The sequence below is a fragment of the Myxine glutinosa genome, chromosome 7, assembly GCF_964187855.1.
Source record: "Myxine glutinosa chromosome 7, kmMyxGlut1.1, whole genome shotgun sequence".
Lineage (NCBI taxonomy): Eukaryota > Metazoa > Chordata > Myxini > Myxiniformes > Myxinidae > Myxine > Myxine glutinosa.
Genome location: NC_136267.1, coordinates 17,552,739 through 17,576,647, shown reverse-complemented (window position 1 = coordinate 17,576,647; position 23,909 = coordinate 17,552,739). Strand labels below are relative to the sequence as shown.

At 43.9% G+C, this 23,909-nt stretch overlaps 1 protein-coding gene across 1 annotated transcript in view; it reads left to right on the top strand.

Moving 5' to 3' along the window:
- Positions 1-23,909, top strand: part of GRIK5 (glutamate ionotropic receptor kainate type subunit 5) — a 516,667-nt gene that overhangs the window by 191,311 nt on the left and 301,447 nt on the right. The window contains exon 8 of the mRNA XM_078782648.1: positions 12,823-12,987. Within this exon, the coding sequence (XP_078638774.1) occupies positions 12,823-12,987 (165 nt within the window). The remainder of the gene's footprint in view (positions 1-12,822; positions 12,988-23,909) is intronic.

Genomic DNA, 23,909 nt, shown 5'->3' with positions numbered 1-23,909 from the left:
GTAGTTGTAAGTCGAGTTAAGAAGCATTTGTCATACGTCCCTCATTGTGGAGGATGGTATTCATAAGGGATGTTATCTGTAGATCGATGGAGGATGATTGGAATTTTCCTGAAATAGTAAAGTGGAGTTTGAGGCAAAATGAGATGCGGTTTTGGATCGCCATCAATAGAGCAAAGATGATTGAGGTCGACAGATGGGAAAGAGGATTCACAGAAGGTGTGTAAGGGATGGATTTGGCTATGGGTCAGTGAGGAGTGCTTCCAGAAGAGCAGAATTCCAATTAAATAAATAAATGGTGGATTAAGAGCTCTTTCACTTGATTGGTGACCAAGTTACAAAAGTTGTGGATTTTACGGAGCTTCACATGATCTCCATGCCCAGAAGAGAATATTTTTTCGGCTTAGTCCGATGTCCCTTCCGCCGGCATTTTGGGGATTTATATTCCCTTTAAAATTCGTTTTCTCTGCAACCGTTTGTCTGATTGACACGAAATTTTCACCATAGGAGTGCCTCCTCCTGTATAATTTTAATGATAGTTAGGTCATAGGTCACATCGTCGCCATCTTGGGAAAAAAACGAAAGATTTGCACCTCTGTATCTCTGAAACCGCTCCATGGAAAAAATTTACAGGTGGCTCATTGTAAAGTACTCCCCATGGGGAATAACATATGTTAATGATGATGTCAAGTAGAACGCTTGATCTGATCAGTATGAAATTTCTTGAGCGTGATCTAGGGATAAATTGGTCGAGAAAAAAATATTGAAGATGTCATCGGTCACGTGGTTTGGCAGCCATATTTTTATGGACCAGAACAGATGTATGTACAGATAACAGAATATTGGAATCTACATGTTGATGTACTTGAAGCGAGTGGAGTGTATTGAGAGAACACTCGAAAATGTTGTCAGACGTTGCTAACCATTGGATAACAAGCATCGACCAATCAAATGTTTTCTTTGTTTTTATTATACTGAAATACGCAATATGATGTCTGTCTGTCTGACGGTGACAGATACGGTCGTGACTTATCCAATCTCACCCAAACTTACCAGGGGGACTAGGGGTCACATGACAGAGGCTGTAGCTACTTCATTTGTCCCCCACCACAAGGGGTTTTCCACCTTGGACAAACTGCATGTCAAGTTGTATAAGTAGCTTATCATGGCATTTTGTGGGGGACACCTACTGGATGTAAAAATATTATAACCACAAACTACAGAATTCAGTCAATTCTGTCCAACTTATGATTACCTTTCCAAATAGTCACTGCTGTTGTTTAACACCAAACTGAAATAAATTTGGACCAAACCTGACGTCCTTGAGGCATTGTATACTTATTGACGACATGAGTTGTCTCGACTTGCTGCACCTCTAGATAGGCCGCTATCAAGGCCACAATGATGTTTCGATAATGAAGACGCTTGAATGAGTCTTCACACATGAATGATGTATCATATTGCCTGTCCGATTTTATGGCCATCAGATTGCCATCGTGAACTCTATATATGGATTGTAACTTACATCTTGAGGCCTCATTTGTGATTTATCTCGGCCATGGCTTCATGCATGATGTGCGATATTGCCCCCGTCACCCATACGACCCTATTATGACCTCCATTCGACGCATAACCCCATTGTTTGCTAGCATTGTTTAATACTTGCCTGAAGGAAATTTGGAGAAAATCTGATGTACCTCCACATGGGCGGTGTATAGGCTAACAGTCGCTGGTCTGTACACCTGCAAGAAGTATAAATTATTACAACCAGTTATCCAGTTATGTCAAGTCGTGGCCGACTTCTGGTGAGATTCACGACCAAATTTCTCCAAACATCCATATCCTCATTTTCTCCTGAAGGTCTTGCAGAGACGGTTTGGTTGCAGCCATTACCCAATCCATCTGCCTCTTCCTCTTCTTCCTTCAACTCTATCCAGCATGTTTTATTTCTCCAGACTTTCATTTTCTGTATGCATGATGTGTTCACCAGAGTAAGTTTATGTTTAATCATCAGCACTTCCAATGCACATGGTGGTCCAAGTTCTTCAAGCACCGATTTGTTCGTTCTTCTTGCAGTCCCTGGAATTTTGAACATTTGTCTCCAACACGAGATTTCAAAACCGTAAATCTTCTTCCTTTCTTTGTCAATGTCCACGACAAATCCATACATTACAACTGGCAGACAATACCAGAGAATTCACCAGACTCCTCTTGGTTTGTTCGTCATCTTTGTCTTTCCACATCCTTGTCAAGCCTGACATTGTTGTTCTCTCCAATGTTAACTATTTATTAATTTCTCTTCCACATTCTCTACTCACTTCAATCTTAGAACCCAGGAAGATGAACCTTGTCATGTCCCAATCTGAATACGTCGATCTTCTCATTTGACAAGATTTTAGTCTTTTTATGCCTCCGTCGATGAAGTCCGTCCGTCCGTCCATGATAGTTTTTCGTTACCGCCATAACTAGAGAACGCCTGAGGGGATCTTAGTCAAACTTGGTGCAGGTATGTATAATGAGGTAAAGATGAACTGCTTTGATTTTGGGGTCACGAAGTCAAAGGTCAGAGGTCATGTTAGGTAAAAATCCTGTTACCACGATAACTTGTGTTACGTGCTCCTCACCAAACCCTGGTCACGGTGTACCTCCAAGCCCCGAGAGGAGTCACGGCAGAAAGATGTGTTATTCTGTATGTCAAAGATCAATGGTGAAACCACACCAATTGTTATCAACAAACAAGTATTGTATTAAAGTCACACAAGAATAACAGTACAATAACAATAGTAATCAATTGTACAACCAATATATATTTCCTATGATGGTACCATCAGTTTCGTACAATGTAACTCACTGTGCTCCATTTGAGCGAAAAAAGAACATTCCCAATGTCTCTATCCCGACATCAAGCCAAAGTCGATCCACGCTCCGTGATCGTCAGAACGATGTCGTATCGAGACCAGAATCCAGTTGGGTTGACAGTCACACTGCCAAAGATGGGCGAAAGTGTCCTCAAGAGGCGACTGGGAAAACACACCTTCGGGTATGGACGTTCAACGGCTCACAGACGGCGAACCGCAAATTCACACTCGAAATCCACGTTACACACACACACACCAGATTAACGTCTGGATGGTTGTGAAAATGGTTGAAGCGAGGTGAAGAGCCTGGAGCGATCCGAAATCGGCGCGAGGCAAAATGGCCAATGGCCCATACTCGAGACGTAACGGCACTCAAATGATTCTCTTCGGAATCAACTGCAAAACCTGACACGCAGGTTTATCTGTCACAGCGATAACAACTCTGTCACAGGAATCCCTTTCCCAGAAAACCCCAAAGTTCGCTAGTGACCCCCGTTCGCTAGCGTTTGCTCAAAACCTCAACCCAGCTCGGTTTCTTGTCCACATCACTCGCTCCGCCTCTTTCTCCTCTTCTTCCTCTTCGTCTTTGTCCGGTTCCGGTTTCTTTTAAAACATTAATCCTATTTTACCTTTTGAAAATAGTAATCTCTATTTCACTTAAACGACAACAATAATAGTACATGCAACCAAAAATGTTTACAGTGGATGAGAACCACAACAACGGAAGTGACGAATCTGTAACACTTGTGAACCAGTGATGGGATTCTGACCAAATATGGGACAGTTATGTAGAATGATGTAACGATGAACCAATTAGATTTTGTGGTGAAAAGGTCAAAGGTCAATGGCTGCAATAGGTCTATAACTTGAGAACGGCTGAAGTGATCTAATTCAAACTTTGTACAGGTATGTATAATGATGTAAAGATTAACTGATTATAATTTGAGGCCAAGAGGTCAAAGGTCAAAGTCTATAGGTCTATAACATGAGAACGGCTGAAGTGATCTAATTCAAACTTGGTACAGGTATGTATAATGATGTTATGATTACTCACTCACCACAGCCTTTCACTCACTCACCGCAAGCAGGTTGGTGGTCTTTCTGTCTTCTACCGACTCCTCTCCGGCCTAGCTCCCCCAGCTCTCTCTGTGCTCTGTCACCCAAATATTCCTGCACGTCGCACAAGATCTGCCAGCAACCCTCTTATGGTTAAACTGCCAAAATATAGGCTCTCTGCTCACCTTCACTCTTTCATTCCCCTTTTCTCCCACCTCTGGAATAAACTCCCCCACTCCCTTCAATCCCACTCCTCCCTCCAGGTCTTTAAAACAGCTGTTCACCACCATCTCTTATCTTCCCCCATCCAAAACCTTGATCTTTTCTACCCCCGTTAATTCACCCCAGATTCACTTTTTCGAAATTCCAACGTCTTTCCTGGAAGTCCTTGCAGTGTCCATATGTTTTATACCTCTCCCACCTCCCCCCAAGCCCTCTCCCTCCCACAGTTCTCTCGATGTTCCTCCCCTCAAATGTTGTGTTTGTGTCCTTCCCCCTCTCTCCCCATCTTGTCTACCGCTCCCCTTATTTTGTATTAATGTTAGCTCTTTCACGAGCCTCGATCTTGTATACAAAAAAAAAAGAGTAGATTTTGGGGTCAAGAGGTCAAGGAACAAAGTCTGTAATATGTCGATAACTTGAGAATGGCTAAAGGGATCTTATTCAAACTTGGTACAGATATTTATAATGATTAACTGATTACATTTTGGGGGTCCCGAGGTCAAAGGTCAAAGGCCAGAGGTCAGGTATAAATGTGATAACTTGTGAACAGCTGAAGGGATTTAAATTAAAACTTGGTACAAGTATGTATAATGATGTAAACATGAACGTATTAACTTTTTGGGTCAAAGGTCAGAGGTCATGTCAGGTAAAATTGCGATAACTTGAGAACTGCTGAATGGATTTAAATCAAACTTGGCACAAGTATTATAATGATGTAATAATGTGGGCGGAGGCATATCAGTCGACTTCGTGACGTCGAAGAGTGTCGTTCCAGTTTAGGTTTAAATAAAGATCAGCTTTTTCACTTTCCTTCTTCAATGTCTGCAGTAGTTTCATCAAGTGCTCTTTACTTTCTGCAACAGAATGGGATCATAAACATACCTTAGATTGTTGATACATCTTCCTCCAATCAGAACTCTTGCCTCTATGCCATGCAAGTTCAATTTTTTGTCAGAATTCTGATAACCACAAATTAATCGGTCAATTATGCCCGATGATAATGGTATAATTATAATGGCAGAATAATAATATTAACATGGGGGCTAACAGGATGGCCAAGAGGTACACATACTCACCTCTAAACACTCGAGCCTGGGTTTGAACCTTGGCCCAGCTGTAAAGTGTCATTTTTAATGCTACGCAAACAGGGTGATTCACCAATGTGTGCGCTGTCCCTCGGAGGGACATTCAACTGGGTGACCAGTCAGCTGGCATTCGTTGGTCGACATTAATCTATCTCAGTGTCCTCCGTGAAGGTTGGGATATGGCTAGCCCAACCCTGGTGTTGGGCTAGCGGCTAGGGTGTCAGCTTAGGATCCTAGGATCCTGGGTTCGAAACCCGGTCGATCGCTGAATTAACGCCAGGGGGGTTGACTCAGCCTGTCATCCTTCCGAGGTCGGCTAATTGAGTACCAGTTCACTGGTAATTCCCTGTTTATCGTTAAAGGCGGCAAAAAGGGTTGGCGTCAGGAAGGGCATCCGGCCGTAAAACATTGCTTCAAAAAGGGGACCGAAAAACAACAACTACCACGGTTCCCGAAAAAGGCCAACCCCCACTTGCGGGGAAAAATGGCCTCTAAAGGTGGTTTTTTTTTTTTAGTGTCCTCCGTGAAGAGTAGGTGAGCTATCGCTGAACTATGGCCAAATTCCAAATTGCTGCCCCAACCAGCACCGGACATTGCATACAGCCCCGCCCCCAGCCAATGATGCTCCCCGCAGCCTTGTATTGCATACAAATGAAGAACAATATCAACAATAAAAAAAATACACACAGATCTAATTTAACCACAATAATTGACATTTTCTGGGTTTTTTAAATTAAAATGTCAAAATGATTGTGCCATGTTAAACTCTCGTGAATTATCCCACTTACGTGTACAATTGAACAACAGTTGTCCTGGTTTGAGTTGTGGCAAATGTTGTCGATCATGTTCTCCAGTTTACTGAACTTCTGTTGGCAATTACTCACCACTTATTTTGACTCAACACACTGACTGCATAAGGTCAGACTTATTACTTGCATTAGTGTGTGCAGCTTGCCACAACCTCTGCTGTTTTTGTATATCTTTTTACAAGGTCTAAGGTTCGTGGAAGAACTGTAACACAAATCATCCACACACGTACACACATACACACACGTACACACATACACACACACGTACACACATACACACACACACATACACACACTTACACCAACACACACACGCATGCACACATACACACACACACACACACACACACACACATACATACATACATACACTTACACACACTTACACCAACACACACACGCATACACACACACACACACACACACACACAAATACCACCACCACCAAACTTGACTACAGAGAAGCACAACCACCGAGGGGGAAGTGATGTAATTTCCCAGGGAATTCTGTGTATCTACAAGGCCGTGTGCATAACATAGTTTTCCTCTCCGTACTTAGCGGGCCAATGAAGGAGGAATTTAATCCTCCCCATGGATGCCAACCCACAGGTTTTGTCTATTCTCTATCCCCTAAATGTTGAGCATTAAGTAAGGAAGTAGCACATACTACAAGGTGAAACAAAAAGAAAAATCATACCGTAAAATGGGTTGAATAGGGACAGCAAGGTGAATAGGGACACAAACTGAAAAAAGTTCGGAAACTTTTTTTGCTGAAAATTGATAACCATACTGATTTGTTGATATTTGGGTTGAAAGTGTTCTCTTGTTTTAAAAAAAAGCAACTTATAGTCCCTATTAACCCCATATATGGGTTAAATAGGAATAAATAGGATTTTTATGGCTGTCCCTATTCACCCCGTTTTATGGGTGAATAGGGACAGTCACTAATACAAAAAAATAATAATCAAGAATACATTCAAGAATTCAAGAGTTTTTCTTTTTGAATTGCTCAATTGTACAATTTTTTTTTGGTTTAAGAATTCGTACATTTAAACATAACACAAATAAATGGATTTTCCTGAACTTATCATGAATAAATTCATAAATGGTGGGTTTACCATGCGTATCCAACACCACCAATCCCTACCGTCCTTACACAAAATGGGCCTCCACACATCAATTATAGGTTTTGAATCCATCTAGTCTTTTGGAGCAGTTTTCTGCTGTCAAAAGTGGAATTTTAAATATTAAGTGTGAATTAAAACGTTCACATTGCTCTTGCCACAAAACTTTAATTACTCACCCAATTCCACCCAACCCCACACACTTGAACTATTCCTCTCTACCAACCTCTCAAATCATTAAATAGTACATTACACTGCACTTGTAAAATCAAAACTATAACAGACGTTTAATTTTCACCAAAACACATTTATAAACATAAGGTGAGCTCACTTGAAACCAGCTCTATTATATGACTCATGCAGATACATTAGGCATTGTCGTCACACTGCTTTGTTATCTCGCACTCATGAAGCGAAAAGCGCAGTTAAGCAATTGGTTCACTTCTGTCTGTCCGTCCGTCCATCCATCTACAACTGTCAATTTATGTTCGAGGAACAACTTGATTTAAACTGAATGTTATATTTTGAACACGATTCGGAACATGAATCGGAAATCTAACCTCTAGTTTAGCAGGCCCTTGGCTCTGAATTTGTCCCGATTGCATTTGCGAAAAGAGGAGTGAGATAATTTTTTTACTCTGTCTGCCTGTCTGGCACTCAAACAAAATGGAAAATCATTCTAAACATTCGAAACAATCCAATCATTCTGTCCAACATATAAACTTACTGTTTTTTATGGATGTCATAAAGTACACAATCAACAGGCACGGATAGCTAATGTAACATGTTAAATAAGGTGGTGTATAAGATACTGCATCAATGGCGGTAAACTCCACGATTTTTTTTTTTCCACGATCTCCCAAATCTTTATTTTATATCAATTTAATCATATACTTGAACATTGAAGAACATGAATCACGTTTTTGCCATTTTCAAAACGCTTCCGTTTAGCGGTACTTTGACAGATTAAACTAGAACGCCACTCAGTAGAGTGCATACTCCCGCCGTGGGTCAAGTTGGAATAGTACGATTTCACAAAAGTTTAAGGGAGTAGTTCAGTGACAACACAAGACAAGAAGGAGTGAAGGTGAGCAGAGAGTCTTGATTTTCGCAAATTCATGTTCATGTTTAGCGATGTTCGTGTATTGTTTTATACACCACCTTATTACTCCCGCCAGGGAGTAATGCATTCAATCGTGTCTGTGTGTGTGTGTGTGTGTGTGTGTGTGTGCCTTATTACCCCCCCCCCCCCCTTCCCATGCCTCCTGCCCCCAAGCCCTCTCCCTCCCACACTTCTCCCTGCTCTCAAATGTTGTTGTTGTGTGCTTCCCCTTCTCTCCCCATCTTGTCTTCCGCTCCCTCTTTTTGTATATTTTGTTTGTCTGGTTGATTTGTTTGTGAAATAAATGTTAGCTCTTTCACGAGCCTCGATTCAGTATACAAAAGACACTGCACAGATATATATTTAGAATATATAGAAGATAATGTTAAAAAAACAAGGCAATTTCACTTACATTTTGATTTTCGGATTCAGCGTTCAATTCTATGTAAGTGAGTGTATTTTGAGGCATGTGTGACTTAAAATAAAATTGTAAGCCAGGAAAACGTTCGTTTCATTCCTTAGGGATACAACATGTAAAACTGGCCCAAACGTGAAAACAAAACTCGCTCATTTTAAGTCGTACAAGCTAATGCCGCCACTCATTCTTCTGGGAAGAATCCCGTGCACATGCTTGTTGTCCCCCGTCGCACAGTGGAGCGAAAGGGGGACTATGGTTTTCCCCTCCGTCCGTCCGTCCGTCCGTCCGTGCGTGCGTGTGGGCGTGCATGCGTGCGTAAGCGAAGGACCGCATTCGAATTTGGTGTGTGGGTGCAACCCACGTCAAAATCCAAGATGGCCGCCGCCATGTATGTCTGATGCCATGTATGTCTGAACCTTGTGAGATGAATATCTTGAAAAATAAGCGAAGTACCAACTTCTAATCTGGTGTGTGGGTGTATCTAGGCATAAGGAAGAACGCTATTGAAAATTGGGTCGCTACGTCGAAATCCAAGATGGCCGCCGCCATGTATGTCTGAACCTTGTGAGATGAATATCTTGAAAAATAAGCGAAGTACCAACTTCTAATTTGGTGTGTGGGTGTGTCTCGGCATAAGGAAGAACGCTATTGAAAATTGGGGCGCCACGTCGAAATCCAAGATGGCCGCCACCATATATATGTCTGAACCTTGTGAGCGAAATATCTTGAAAAATAAGCGAAGTACCAACTTCTAATCTGGTGTGTGGGTGTATCTCGGCACAAGCAAGAACGCTGTTTAAAATTGGGTCGCCATGTCAAAATCCAAGATGGCCGCCACCATATATATGTCTGAACCTTGTGAGCGAAATATCTTTAAAAATAAGCGAAGTACCAACTTCTAATCTGGTGTGTGGGTGTATCTCGGCACAAGCAAGAACGCTGTTTAAAATTGGGTCGCCACGTCAAAATCCAAGATGTCCGCCGCCATGTATGTCTGAACCTTGTGAGATGAATATCTCGAAAAAGAAGCGAAGTACCAACTTCTAATTTGGTGTGTGGGTGTATCTCGGCATAAGGAAGAACGATATTGAAAATTGCGTCGCCACTTCAAAATCCAAGATGGCCGCCACCATATATATGTCTGAACCTTGTGAGCGAAATATGTCGAAAAATAAGCGAAGTACCAACTTCTAATCTGGTGTGTGGGTGTATCGTGGCATAAGGAAGAACGCTATTGAAAATTGAGTCGCCACGTCAAAATCGAAGATGGCCGCCGCCATGTATGTCTGAACCATGTGAGCGAAATATCATATAGCATGTTTTCTGCGTCTTCCACTTTGTCAACTCACATCACTTCACCGACGGGGGACCTAGGCGTAACGCTTGTCACAATTATAACTCACCTAAGTCTTTATAAGTTCATCAAATACTGACACCGCGATTGATATTCGCTGAGGTAAATGTTGATATCTCTTCTGAAGTAAAAACAAAACAAAAAAAAGTTTTAAAGCATTATACGTATCAAACGATACATTTTATGAAATGGGGAAACCGAATACACACTTTGGTGGTTTTAAAATGACAGAATATGTCTTTATTAGAAAAAAGAAACAAGAACCTTGAAGATGACGCTGCTAACAAAATACACTGCTCTGATGCATAACCACGAGTTTAAACATTTACAACAAATATAAAAACTATTTTCATATCACAATGTTAAATATAGAATATATAGAAGATAATGTTTAAAAAAATGAGCCCTATCTTCCTCTGGTAAACAATCCTTCAAAAAATTCCTGGATCCGGAATAATATCCTGAGCTTCACCAAAAACTAAACAATTCTTCCTTATCCCAAGGGCAATCATCCCACCAACTTTCATCCAAATCCGTTCAGAACTTTTCCAGATATCTTGTTCACAAACACACGAACACACACACACACACACACACACACACACACAGACACGATCGAATGCATTACTCCCTGGCGGGAGTAATAAGGTGGTGTATAAAACAATACACGAACATCGCTAAACATGAACATGAATTTGCGAAAATCAAGACTCTCTGCTCACCTTCACTCCTTCATTCCTCTTTTCTCCCACCTATGGAACAAACTCCCTCACTCTCTTCAATCCCACTCCTCCCTCCAGGTCTTTAAAACAGCTGTTCACCACCATCTCTTATCTTCCCCCATCCAAAACCTTGATATTTTCTACTGTTAATACACCCCAATCCTCCTCTTTCACCCTTGCACTTCATTCCTGAAATTTTTAGTAGTGTCAATTCGGTTTATACCGTCTACCCCCCCCCCCCCCCTCCTCTCCAGCCCTCTCCCTTCCACAGATCTACCGACATCCCTGTTCTCTACTGTGGCTGTGCTTGTGTGCTTCCCTCTCTCTCCCCATCTTGTCTACCACTCCCTTTATTATATGTTTGATGTGTCTGTTTATGGTTTTTGTCTTTAATGTTAGCTCTTACACTTGCTGCGATCTTGTATACCAAAAAAAAACAAAAAACATCTGGAATCTTTTTTATGTGACCTCTAAAATCAATATTTTATTTCAATTTAATTATATACTGTAACTGCATGGGGTAAGGTGTTCTATGAACCCTCTAGTTCGGTTTTTTGTGGGGGGGGGGGAGGTGGAGGGTTAATTTTTCATATTGTTGAATAAAGCCAACACCATAGGTAGATTATGAAACAGAAGAGCCAACATCATCATTTGTTATGTAATTTTTGCACATATCTACACTGAGTGCCAGGATTCTGGAGTTGGTAATGCCTGGTTACATTGCCCTCACCGCTGTAGATTATACTCACCTGGTTGCTCAGGTGGCAAATTTCCAATTCAGTGACAAAGTAGTGATCTGCCCAGGAGTAGTTTTTAGGAGGTAAAATGTTCAGGACTTGCCGTTTGCACCTCGATAGGGGAGCGGCATCCTCCACCTATCACTGTATCTGCATACACAAATGGTAGAAAATTTGAGCCCCAGTGTAAATACGATACTTATCTTTCTTCAAGAATAAACAAAAAGTGATGTTTTAATTATTCTTGGATGTTTCCATCCTTATCAGTTGCGTTAATGCTGTTGTATGTCGCTGTTGTATGTTAACACTGTTTAAAATTTAAAAACAAAACAAATAACCGCATATGTAGTTTTACTATATTCCTTATTTGTGTCTATCATCTCTGATTCATGATTTTCACAAATGAACTTAATATTTTCACAAATGAACTTCTTTGCCTTGTTTCTGGTTTACTCGTACACCCGTTCCCTATGGGAGCGGCAAGAGGGGTCATTCCTCTCTGGGGTATATAGATTACAGTAGATCTAGGGTCGGACCTCCAGAACGCCGGGAGAGTGTTCAGTTACCAAGTTTCTTGTTGAGAGCTCGTCAGGTTTTACCAAGTGGCTTAAGCATTCGAGCAAGCACTCCATTTGAAACTGTTGATAAGGAACGTCTGGCTTGGCAAACGCTAGCTAGCTGCTTGGTAACTGAACACATCCGGGTTTCTTCCCTTTCAGTTTCGTGTTAAACATCAGGAGCGACTGTTTCAAAAGGTAATTGAAGTGTTTGTGGTTTATATTATTTTTACTTCTGGTAGTGGGTGCTCCCAGAAAAACGGAATGATAAGCTGTTTATACACGTTAACACGGCGTTTGTTTAAGGAGGAAAAATACCTTGGGGAGGGGGATATTATTAGTATTAATATTGTTTTGTAATAACATTTATTTCATGCTATTATATTTGGTGGTGTTGTTACTTTTGTTATTTGGAAAAAGGCCATGGTAAAGCTATCTTAACACGGATATACACCTCAACATGCAACCCACTTGGCTGGGAAAACCCCTTCGGGTTAGGGAGGAGTTAAATGGCTACAACCTTCATGATGTAACCCTTCGTCCTCCTGTCAAGTTTGGTTGAGATTGGATAAGTAACGACCGATTGTATCACTGTAAAAAATCGTCAGACAGACAGACAGACATGAAATTGCGTATTTTTGTATGATTCCCTTTTTAATTTTTCCTCTCTGAAGATTACCTCTTCATTAAAAGGCACCTTTCTTTGTTCTGTTACTGTCTTCTCCCCCTTTCTGTCATTTACTCCGACCTTTTATTTATATCTGTTTCCCATTCCCCCTAGGACTTCTCACTGCTGCATCTTGAGGGACAACTCCAGGGATATCCCAGAATCATTGGTTTCTCGTTGTATGATGAGAAGCATCCGTTTTACCCAGAGTTTTCTCGAAGCCTTAACCTCTCGCAGCATTCTGCCTGCCCTATTTGGCAACTACGATCCACTCCGCAAGTACATTGACACTTTGATAACGTGTCTCAGTTACCTGTGCAGATGAATGCTCCATCATTTATTTCTTTAAATTATCTGATGAACAGTCTGATCCACTCATTCACATTTTATTGCAACTACGACAGTTTTAAATGATTGCTTTATTGTTCTTTAAGACACACACACACACACACACACACACACACACACACACACACACACACACACACACACACACACACACACACACACACACACACACGACATTTAAGACATTCATTTAAGACACACACACACACGCATACACACACGCATACACACACACACACACACACACACACACACACATACACACACACACACACACACACATATATATATATATACTAGCTTGGTGAGGCTTGCGCAGCGATCCTCACCAAGCGTCGTTACTGAGGAACGGGCTTATTTTAGCTGAGGCTAATGACTGTACCTGAGTTGCTGTGTTGTCATGATTTACACTAATCATAATACAAACAATTATTTTGCACAAATGTATCTGTTGTGCTTGTGATATTACATTTTTATCGGCAATTTAGGTTGAAGATTCAGGTTGAATGTTTTTTTTTTCAAGAAAGAAAGAACCCCTCAGTACATACAAAGGGGAGGGGTAGGTGCAGACTGGAAGTTTGGGCTGATTACACCTCACCACCAAGTAATTTAAAACACTTCACAGCCATAAAACACGTAATAAAAACACCTCACAGCCATAAAACACGAAATAAAAACACCTCACAGCCATAAAACACGGAAAAAAACACCTCACAGCCATAAAACACAAAATAAAAACACCTCACAGCCATAGAACACATAATAAAAACACCTCACAGCCATAAAACACGTAATAAAAACACCTCACCACCACAAAATTGAAAACACCTCACAGCCATAAAACACGTAATAAAAACACCTCACAGCCATAAAACACGAAATAAAAACACCTCACAGCCATAAAACACGTAATAAAAACACCTCACAGCCATAAAACACGTAATAAAAACACCTCACCTGCACGAAATTGAAAACACCTCACAGCCATAAAACACGTAATAAAACACCTCACAGCCATAAAACACGTAATAAAAACACCTCACAGCCATAAAACACGAAATAAAAACACCTCACAGCCATAAAACACGAAATAAAAACACCTCACAGCCATAAAACACGAAATAAAAACACCTCAGCCATAAAACACGTAATAAAAACACCTCACAGCCATAAAACACGGAATAAAAACACCTCACAGCCATAAAACACGAAATAAAAACACCTCACAGCCATAAATCACGAAATAAAAACACCTCACAGCCATAAAACACGAAATATAAACACCTCACAGCCATAAAACACGAAATAAAAACACCTCACAGCCATAAAACACGAAATAAAAACACCTCACAGCCATAAAACACGAAATAAAAACATCTCACAGCCATAAAACACATAATAAAAACACCTCACAGCTATAAAACACATAATAAAAACACCTCACAGCCATAAAACACGTAATAAAAACACCTCACAGCCATAAAACACGTAATAAAAACACCTCACAGCTATAAAACACATAATAAAAACACCTCACAGCCATAAAACACGTAATAAAAACACCTCACAGCCATAAAACACGTAATAAAAACACCTCACCCCCACGAAATTCAAAACATCTCATCACCACATAATTAAAAACACCTCACCAACACGTCATTTAAAAACACCTCACCACCACATAATTCAAAATACCTCACCACCACGTGATTCAAAACCACCACAACGTTATTAAAAACACTTCACAACCACGGAAACAAAAGTTTGAGGGAGTCTTTAAGTGACAACACAGACACTGCCCAGATGTGTAGATATATAGACAAATGACTGTACCGAGTTGCCGTTTTGTCATGGTTTAAACCAATCATAATTCAAACAATAATTCAAAATATTCAATATTCAAATGTATTTGTAATATACGTGATATCACATTTTATAAACAATTGAAGTTGAAAACTTAAGGTGAAAAAAAAAAATTCTAACAAAGAATTCCAAAAAAAAAAATAATCGAAAGTTTGTTACGGTTTTGCGTGACTCCGTTCCCTTACCAAGGGGAGATTAAGCCCCTTGTTAAGCCCCTTGTTCTCCTTGGGTCCTCTCAACCACGAGACTTGAGTCGCCACTTCCGGTCAGACGCGGGACAGGGTTTCGGGATAATCTTCGCATGTACCTAAGTACCCACGCCGCCGCGGGAGCGGGGATCACGTCTCGCACGAACCACGCGTAATTTGAGTGCACCCGAGCGGATGGCGCACCACGTGGTCCGTGCAGTTACCTTGGTATTGGAACCCGATTCGAACAATATACTTCGTACCATGCTTAGTCAATGATGGAAAACACGAGACGGTCGAATCAAAGAAATAACACGATTTATTTACACTATTATGTACAATGGTTCGGTAGAAACGAGAGACACAGGGCAGATCTCAGTCAGTCGTAACTTATTACCCAGACAATGGGCCCGTTCACACTCACAGGGGGATGAAGGAAGGAAATGTTCATGCACTGAATGCGCCGGCTTGGTCGTTCAGGAACAGCTCACCCGGCGTGGCCCTCTTGCGGACACAGCACGTACCCCGACGAAGGCAGGCAGGCAGGCGGAAGGAATCCTCGCAGCGCGTATCTCGAACAAAGGCAGGCAGGCGGGAAAATATGTGCGCGTCTCTCGCCCGGCACGGCGGTCCTTCACAGCGCGATTAATACAACCGCGCTTTCACTCTCGTAACTCAACGGAGGATCTGACTCAAGCTCAACCGATAACTCAACTTGTAACTCAGCGCTTTGAAGCGACGCATGGGCTTGCCTCATAACTCGCCTGCCTCCCTTCCCATAACTGGGCGCTACGAACCGACTGATGGGCTTGCCTCATAACTTGATTCAACACCGCGCACTCTCAGAACTGTGGTGGGGGCTTCGGGCACATTGGCCCGCCCTGGCCCGGATCGAATGTTCCAAACCACGCCTTTTGCCGCATTGCTGAGCCACTCCCCTCAAGCCCTGATTGGTGCCTCGTGCCTACCGGTCACTCCCACTTCTCCTGGCCCGCCTTCCCTCGGCCTGGATCGACTTGTCAGGCCGGCCTCGTGGTGATTTGCACCAAAACTCAAAGTATCGAGGCAGCATAAGCATTGGACGGAGACCTAACTCTCATTATTCTACTCAACGCAAAACTAACACAGGAAAAGGACTACGCTTACATTTACGATGGAATAACTGAACTATCGCGAGGCTACGTGTTGTAGTGTGACTAAACTATGAGGGGAAATTAACCTTTATTTGTAAAACACAAAACCGCAACAATATATATATATATATATTGTTGCGAATCTCCCGAAGCCCGTTCCCGTTACAAAGGGGGGGTAAACCCCTTTTTCCCCCCTGGGTCTTCGGGTCCGCGAGGCCGAATCGCCACTTCCGGAGCAAGCGTGAAAAAGGGTATCGGGACAACTTCGCACATACCTTTAACCCACGCTGCCACGAAAGCGGGGAGCGAACCTCGCACAGGCCACGCGTAATCGAGTATGCCCAAAAGGTATGCGTATCACGTGACTCGTGCTGTTACTTTTATGGAACCCAATTCGAGCGGTTCTATTCATACCATGGAAAGCCAATTGATGGAAGGGACGAGAAACGGTCAAATCAAAGGAAGAACACAATTTATTATTATTTACAATGATCAGGATGAAGGAAAGGGGACACAGAGCAGAAGCTTAATCAATCGTAACTTATCCCCAGACACAGGGCCCACTCACGCACACGGGGAGAAGAAGAGAATAGGTTCGCGCGCCAAGCGCACTTTGCCGTCGGTTGCCCCGGGGCAGCTCGCCCGGCGTGGCTCTCTGATGTTCACGGCACGTATGCAGGCGAAGGCAGGCAGGAGGAGATCGCGCGTCTGTGGCCCGGCACGGGTCGTCCTCTCGAGCGCGCGATTAATACAGCTGTTACGTGGTCCTCCCGGTAACTACCTGGTCTTGGTGACCCCCGGACCGTGGGAGGACCCCGCCAGAAAGATATCTGATTTATACGCTTTCGTAGCGCAATCAATATGAAAGACACAATAATTCAAGTCAATAAGAAACCCCACACCAAGGATCCGGATTACTTAATAATATATTCTCCATCCATCATCAGCAATCAACAATCCATCAACAATCTTACTAAGATGGCCATCTCATAAATTTCCCCCCTTTCCCCACTCACGAACCCTCAATGGTCACTGTCCCTCACAATGTCTCTGGGCCCCTCCACACCAAGGTTAAGGTCGACCTCTCCGCAAACGGGCGGTTGAACGAACCCCTGGCTGACGGGTTCCAAACGTGCACGTCGCGTACCGGGAACAGCTGCTGCAGCGCACACCTCCTTGCAAAGCAAAGAGGGCAAAGCAAAGCGCGGCTTGCAAAGCGCGCGAGGCCCAAGGTGCGACCCGTACGCGTCCTTGTAGACGTTGAGGCGAACTGTGCCGGACGCTTGGTTCCGTGCACGAACCCACGGCAACTTGACGTGTAATCGGTAATTACCCCGCGCAGGTAACTCCTTTCGCCAGACGGGCTTTCAAACGCAGCGTCCCCCACGCTGCTCAATATCGACACCGCTCGCGTCGGAGCTGGGCGAGGAAGAGGAAGATCGCCGCTTCTCCCGGACCTCGTGTCTTTTTCTTCTTCCGGTTCACTATCCCGTTTCCGGTCTCCTGTTATCCGGAGCCTCTCTAACCCTTTAACCACAACAACCTTTAATAGAATAAACATTAATAAGCAATGACATGAATAGTAACTCCTCTAAATCCGGGATCCGTAACACTCCCCCCCTTCAAGAAAGAAAGTTGGAACCCCGCGAAAACTTTCTGTGCCGGCCAACTTTGATAAACGAACCCGATACCCCAAATCATCAGTTCCCCCCGGGCACAATTATCGCATCTCAAAAATAAAGCAACAAACTTTCACCAAAACCCCCCAGAGATTCCAAGGTAATTCCCTCTAGACCAAGCGTCAACCACTTCTAGTTGCTCTTGGATGGAGGCCCAGCTGAGTACTCACTACATGGACGCCTTAAGGAATGTGGGGTTCACGGTTAGTCCGGGGAGGAAAGTTCATTACATGGACGCCTTTAAGAACGTGGAGTTCACGGTTAGTCCGTGTAGGAACGTTCCCTACCGGGACGCCTTTTAAGAACGTGGCGTTCACGGTTAGCCCGTGTAGGAGCCCAGGCTCGGCGGCTCCGCCGTATATAGAGTGCTTGAACTTCTCCGGACTCCTAACAGTTACGGTGGGACCCCTTGTCCCAGCAGTCCCCTGACTGGCGGTCTCCTTCTCGGCCAGTCCTCTGCCAATCATTCTTTCGGGAGATGCCGTAACTCTGGGAGCCTCCATAGTAATATCGGCTGCTGCCAACACCAAAACTACCGCCAAGTGGTCCTCTTCTGTAGACCTCTCGACGCCTACGAAATGCCTTCCCTACTGTTATGGTCCGACCCTCCAAATCCTTACCATTCCAATTCTTCTCTGCCTCCCTGGCGTCTCTTGTGCTTGCAAACGTGACAAAGCCGAACCCTCTTGACCGTTGTGTTTCCCTGTCTTTTACCACCCGCACTTCCACCAGCGGCCCATATCTGTTGAAGACCGAGGTCAGAACTTCTTCCTCTGTGTTGAAGTTCAGTCCCCCTACGAATAACTTGGAACTTTTGTCGCCATCCCGAGCTGAGGTGGTGTTATTTCCCCTGCGGGGCTCTTTACCCACCCTCGGGTTACCATAAATTTTCCCCCCGGCCAAATCATTCCCGATAATCACAGATACCCCCTCTACAGGAAGCGTGGCTTGTAAACCGACGGTGACCGGTCTTGACACCAAATCGGATTCCAAATGGATGACATGAAGTGGGGCACTAACACAGCCACCGATCCCTTGTAACCGAACACTATCACCAGTTGCGGTACTCTTTGACAATGGCAAAATGCCTTCAAGCATTAAGGATTGATGGGCTCCTGTGTCCCTCAATACCCTAACAGGTCTTGGGTTAGTCAAGTCTCCCTCGAGTGAGACAAACCCCTCATAAATAAATGGTTGGTAACTCTTCTGTGGGCGATTTCTTACGCTAGCCATCGCATTCGGAGTTGTAATAGTCGGACTCCGCTCTGGGTTGTCCCTTTTCATGAGGTAACAACTGGACATCAAGTGTCCAGGTTTTTTGCAAAAGGCGCAAGTAGGCCCGGAGGAAAAACTCGTGGTCTGCCTCAGGCCCCCCGGGAAATAAGTTTGTCTTGGGCCCGTAGCCCTCTGATTTCGAACAGTTGGGGTATCCGCGTTGTCCCCATAATCCTCTCGAGGCCGCCGCCATGTATTGTCGTTCTCCGCACCGGGTGTTCCATAACTCCCCTGCTGAAGTCTAGGCGAGGAGCTAGGTGTGTGGACCCCTATCCGGTGTGTTAAGGCATAATCATCTGCCATGGTGGCTGCGTCCCACAACTTTGGTACTTTCTTTTCCTGCAGGTACACTTTGATGTCCTCGGGGACACACTGTTGAAATTCCTCCACCAGCATCAGGTCACGCAATGCTTCGAAGTCGTTCCCGACTCCTTTCGACTCACACCACCGATCAAACATGTTTTCTTTCACTCTGGCAAACTCCACATGGGTCTCACTCTCCCTCTTCCTGGCATTCCTGAATTTTTGCCGGTAAGCTTCAGGAACCAACTCATAGGCTTTGAGGATGTGCTTCTTCAATACCTCATAATCTGCACATTGGTCCATTGGTAGCGCCGAATAAATCTCTTGAGCTTTACCCACCAGCACACTTTGCACTAGTATGGTCCAGGCCTCCTCCGGCCAGTTTAACTGTCGAGCCACTTTCTCAAAGTGTGGAAAAAATTGAGTGACTTCCTTTTCACTGAAGGGTGGAACCAGCCTCACATGTCTGCCCACATCCCAGGTTTTCTGGCTAGGTGTCGACACCGTGAGCAAGGGTGGTACCTCTCCCCGTTCTCTCATTAAATCCAGCTCCTTGAATTTAATTTCTTGCTGAAGCGCCAGATCACGTTCCTTCAACTCCCTTTCGGCTTTTCTCTCCTCTGCTTCGAGATCCCTGGCAGCTCTCCTCTCCTCTGCTTTTCTCCCTTCTAACCTTTCCTGGAGTTCTCGTTCCACTCTCCTTTCCTCTGCTTGTTTCTCTTCTCTCCTCTCTTCTGCTTTCCTTTCTTCTTCTGCTCTTTCCTTTTCTGCTTTCCTTTCTTCTTCTGCTAACCTTTCCTGGAGTTCTCGTTCCACTCTCCTTTCCTCTGCTTGTTTCTCTTCTCTCCTCTCTTCTGCTTTCCTTTCCTCTTCTGCTCTTTCCTTTTCTGCTTTCCTTTCTTCTTCTGCTCTTTCCTTTTCTGCTTTCCTTTCCTCTGTTTTCATCCTTTCTAACCTTTCCTGGAGTTCTCGTTCCACTCTCCTTTCCTCTGCTTGTTTCTCTTCTCTCCTCTCTTCTGCTTTCCTATCTTCTTCTTTTAACCTTTCCTGGAGTTCTCGCTCCACTCTCCTTTCCTCTGCTTGTTTCTCTTCTCTCCTCTCTTCTGCTTTCCTTTCCTCTTCTTTGATCCGTTCCTGGCTCCGTAATTGCAACTCCAGTTTCCGGAGCTCAACGTCTTCTGGTTCTTCGGGTAGCCACTGCCAGGCTAACTCGTCCCATGTTCCTAATCCCACCATAGACTGTATCACCGTGGTCTGCAACTCTGCCTTCCTCAAATTAGTTCGGACCTCCAAGTTAAAATGTTTGGCCAATTTCAAGAGGTCCGCTTTTAGTAACGCTCGGAACTGTGCCTCACTAGGTGTTACCGCAAAGTTCTGTGCAACAAACGCCATGGTGACTATCGTTAACACCTGTTAACCTTCACCCAAGACTTTACCACAATTTCTCAAAAATTTACCAATTAATAATTAATTAATAAATTTTAATTAATAAAAATTATTATTTGATTATGTTATACAATTTTAGATCCCGGAATTCAATTGGAGGAGCCCCCAATTCTGTTACGTGGTCCTCCCGGTAACTACCTGGTCTTGGTGACCCCCGGACCGTGGGAGGACCCCGCCAGAAAGATATCTGATTTATACGCTTTCGTAGCGCAATCAATATGAAAGACACAATAATTCAAGTCAATAAGAAACCCCACACCAAGGATCCGGATTACTAAATAATATATTCTCCATCCATCATCAGCAATCAACAATCCATCAACAATCTTACTAAGATGGCCATCTCATAAATTTCCCCCCTTTCCCCACTCACGACCCCTCAATGGTCACTGTCCCTCACAATGTCTCTGGGACCCTCCAGACCAAGGTGAAGGTCCACTTCTCCGCACACGGGCGGTTGAACGAACCCCTGGCTGACGGGTTCCAAACGTGCACGTCGCGTACCGGGGACAGCTGCTGCAGCGCACACCTCCTTGCAAAGCAAAGCGGGCAAAGCAAAGCGCGGCTTGCAAAGCGCGCGAGGCCCAAGGTGCGACCCGTACGCGTCCTTGTAGACATTGAGGCGAACTGTGCCGGACGCTTGATTCCGTGCACGAACCCACGGCAACTTGACGTGTAATCGGTAATTACCCCGCGCAGGTAACTCCTTTCGCCAGACGGGCTTTCAAACGCAGCGTTCCCCACGGTGCTCAATATCGACACCGCTCGCGTCGGAGCTTGGCGAGGAAGAGGAAGATCGCCGCTTCTCCCGGACATCGTGTCTTTTCTTCTTCCGGTTCACTATCCCGTTTCCGGTCTCCTGTTATCCGGAGCCTCTCTAACCCTTTAACCACAACAACCTTTAATAGAATAAACATTAATAAGCAATGACATGAATAGTAACTCCTCTAAATCCGGGATCCGTAACACAGCGCAGAGCACAGGGCACGGGGAAAGTTCGTGTACAATCTCGATCACCACAATTCAACGCACTCGTTCTGCGGCGCGGTTCTCGTGCGTGCTCAAGCTCAACTCAACTCACTCTCACAGGGAACTGTATCTCAGCACTTGAACTCACGATACTCTCCGGCTCTGACTGACGTGCACACGGCTCTGACTGAGAACTCGTCTCACCTCTTCTCTGAACTCATCTCAACTGAGGTGGGGGGGTTCGGAGCTTATATGGCCCCGCCCCAGAGTCTCACTCCAATGTTCCAAACACTGCCTCTGGTCGTCGTGGTTAGCCACTTCCCTCGAGCCCTGCTTGGCGGCTCGTTCTTACCGGCCACTCCCTCCTGCAGCGCCTCCCTTGGGCCCCGCCAGACTTGTTCAGGCCTGCCACGTGGCATTTCAGCGCCAAAAGGACACCTAAGCTCACTGGCCTACTCAACGCAAAACTAAACACAGGAAAGGACGACGCTTACATTCACTAAGAAATAACTGAACTATCGCGTGGCTTCATGTTGTGGTGCGTCTACCTACGAGGGGGAATTAACCTTTATTCCAAAACCACAACAATATATATATATATATAAAGTGTATATATATATATATACAGTGATCCCTCGTTTATCGCGGGGGTTACGTTGCAGAACCCCCCGCGATAGACGAAAATCCGCGAAGTAGCGACCATATTTTTATTTTATTATTTATATATATTTTAAAGCTTTATGACCCTCCCCACACTCTTATTAACCTTTCCCACACTCTTATTAACCTTTCTCACACTCTTATTAACCTTTCCCATACTCTTATAAACACTTCCTATACTCTTAAACACTTTTTACACTCTTAAACATACGTAATTTTAACAACATATAAAATTCTAATGGGTACTCACCATTGAAGATACTGTAGCGACTCATGGGTCCCCCAAGCAAGACCAGCATCAGAATCTCCTTGCTCCAGCCGGTGACGTCACCGGCGGGGATCCCCGGAGTCAGAGTGGCTGGTTACGTGACCGCCAAAGCGTGCCGCGCGTGCGGGTATAATCAGCTACACCTGTTGATCACGTGACCGCCGAAGCACGCCACGCTTGAGAGGCGTGGCTTTCGGTTTCGGTTTCTGGTTGTGCTTTATAATGCAGCCCGATAAATGGGCTTTTCAGTGTTCCCGAGTTGGTTTTGAGAATAAATATCTTCTCGGACGAGTTTGTGTCTTGCCCGTCATTTCGTACGTATCAAGCAAGAGCCCCGGCTCTTCAATACTACAACTTGCGTGATGAAGATGATGATGAATTAGCTGTGCAGTGCTGATGACGATGAAGGTGATGACGATGATGACGATGATGAATGTACTGCACAGCCAGAAAGAGCATTACAGTTACCCATTACGTGGGTAACTAGCGCAAGTGGAAGCTGCCGCATCTGCGTTTTCCATACGCACGACTCTTTGTCTCTTTGTCTACTCTTCTACTGTACACTATGTACAGTATTTTATTTCTTGTAATATGTTTTAATTACTGTATTTTTCTTATTTTTTTACGTTTTTTAATTTTTTAGGCTAGAGCATGCGCAGGAATAAATGCTTATTTTACCACAAAAAAATTTAAAATAATAGTATATAAAAATACATTTATACCGCAAAATCCCGCGATATAGCGAAAAATCCGCGATATAATTTTACATATACTAGCGAGAAAAACCCGCGATGTACCGAAGCCGCGAAAAGTGAACCGCGATATAGCGAGGGACGACTGTATATATATATATATATATATATATATATATATATATATATATATATATATATATATATATATATATATATATATATATATATATATATAAAATATATTGTTACGGAAACGGAGAGGGCTTCCCTCGTTGCCCTGCGGAGATCAACCCGCCGTTCCTTCTACTAACCACTCTCCGTTCCTGGTCGTCCCAACGCTCTCTCCCGCCCGCAGCGCCGCCAGGGTATTCGGG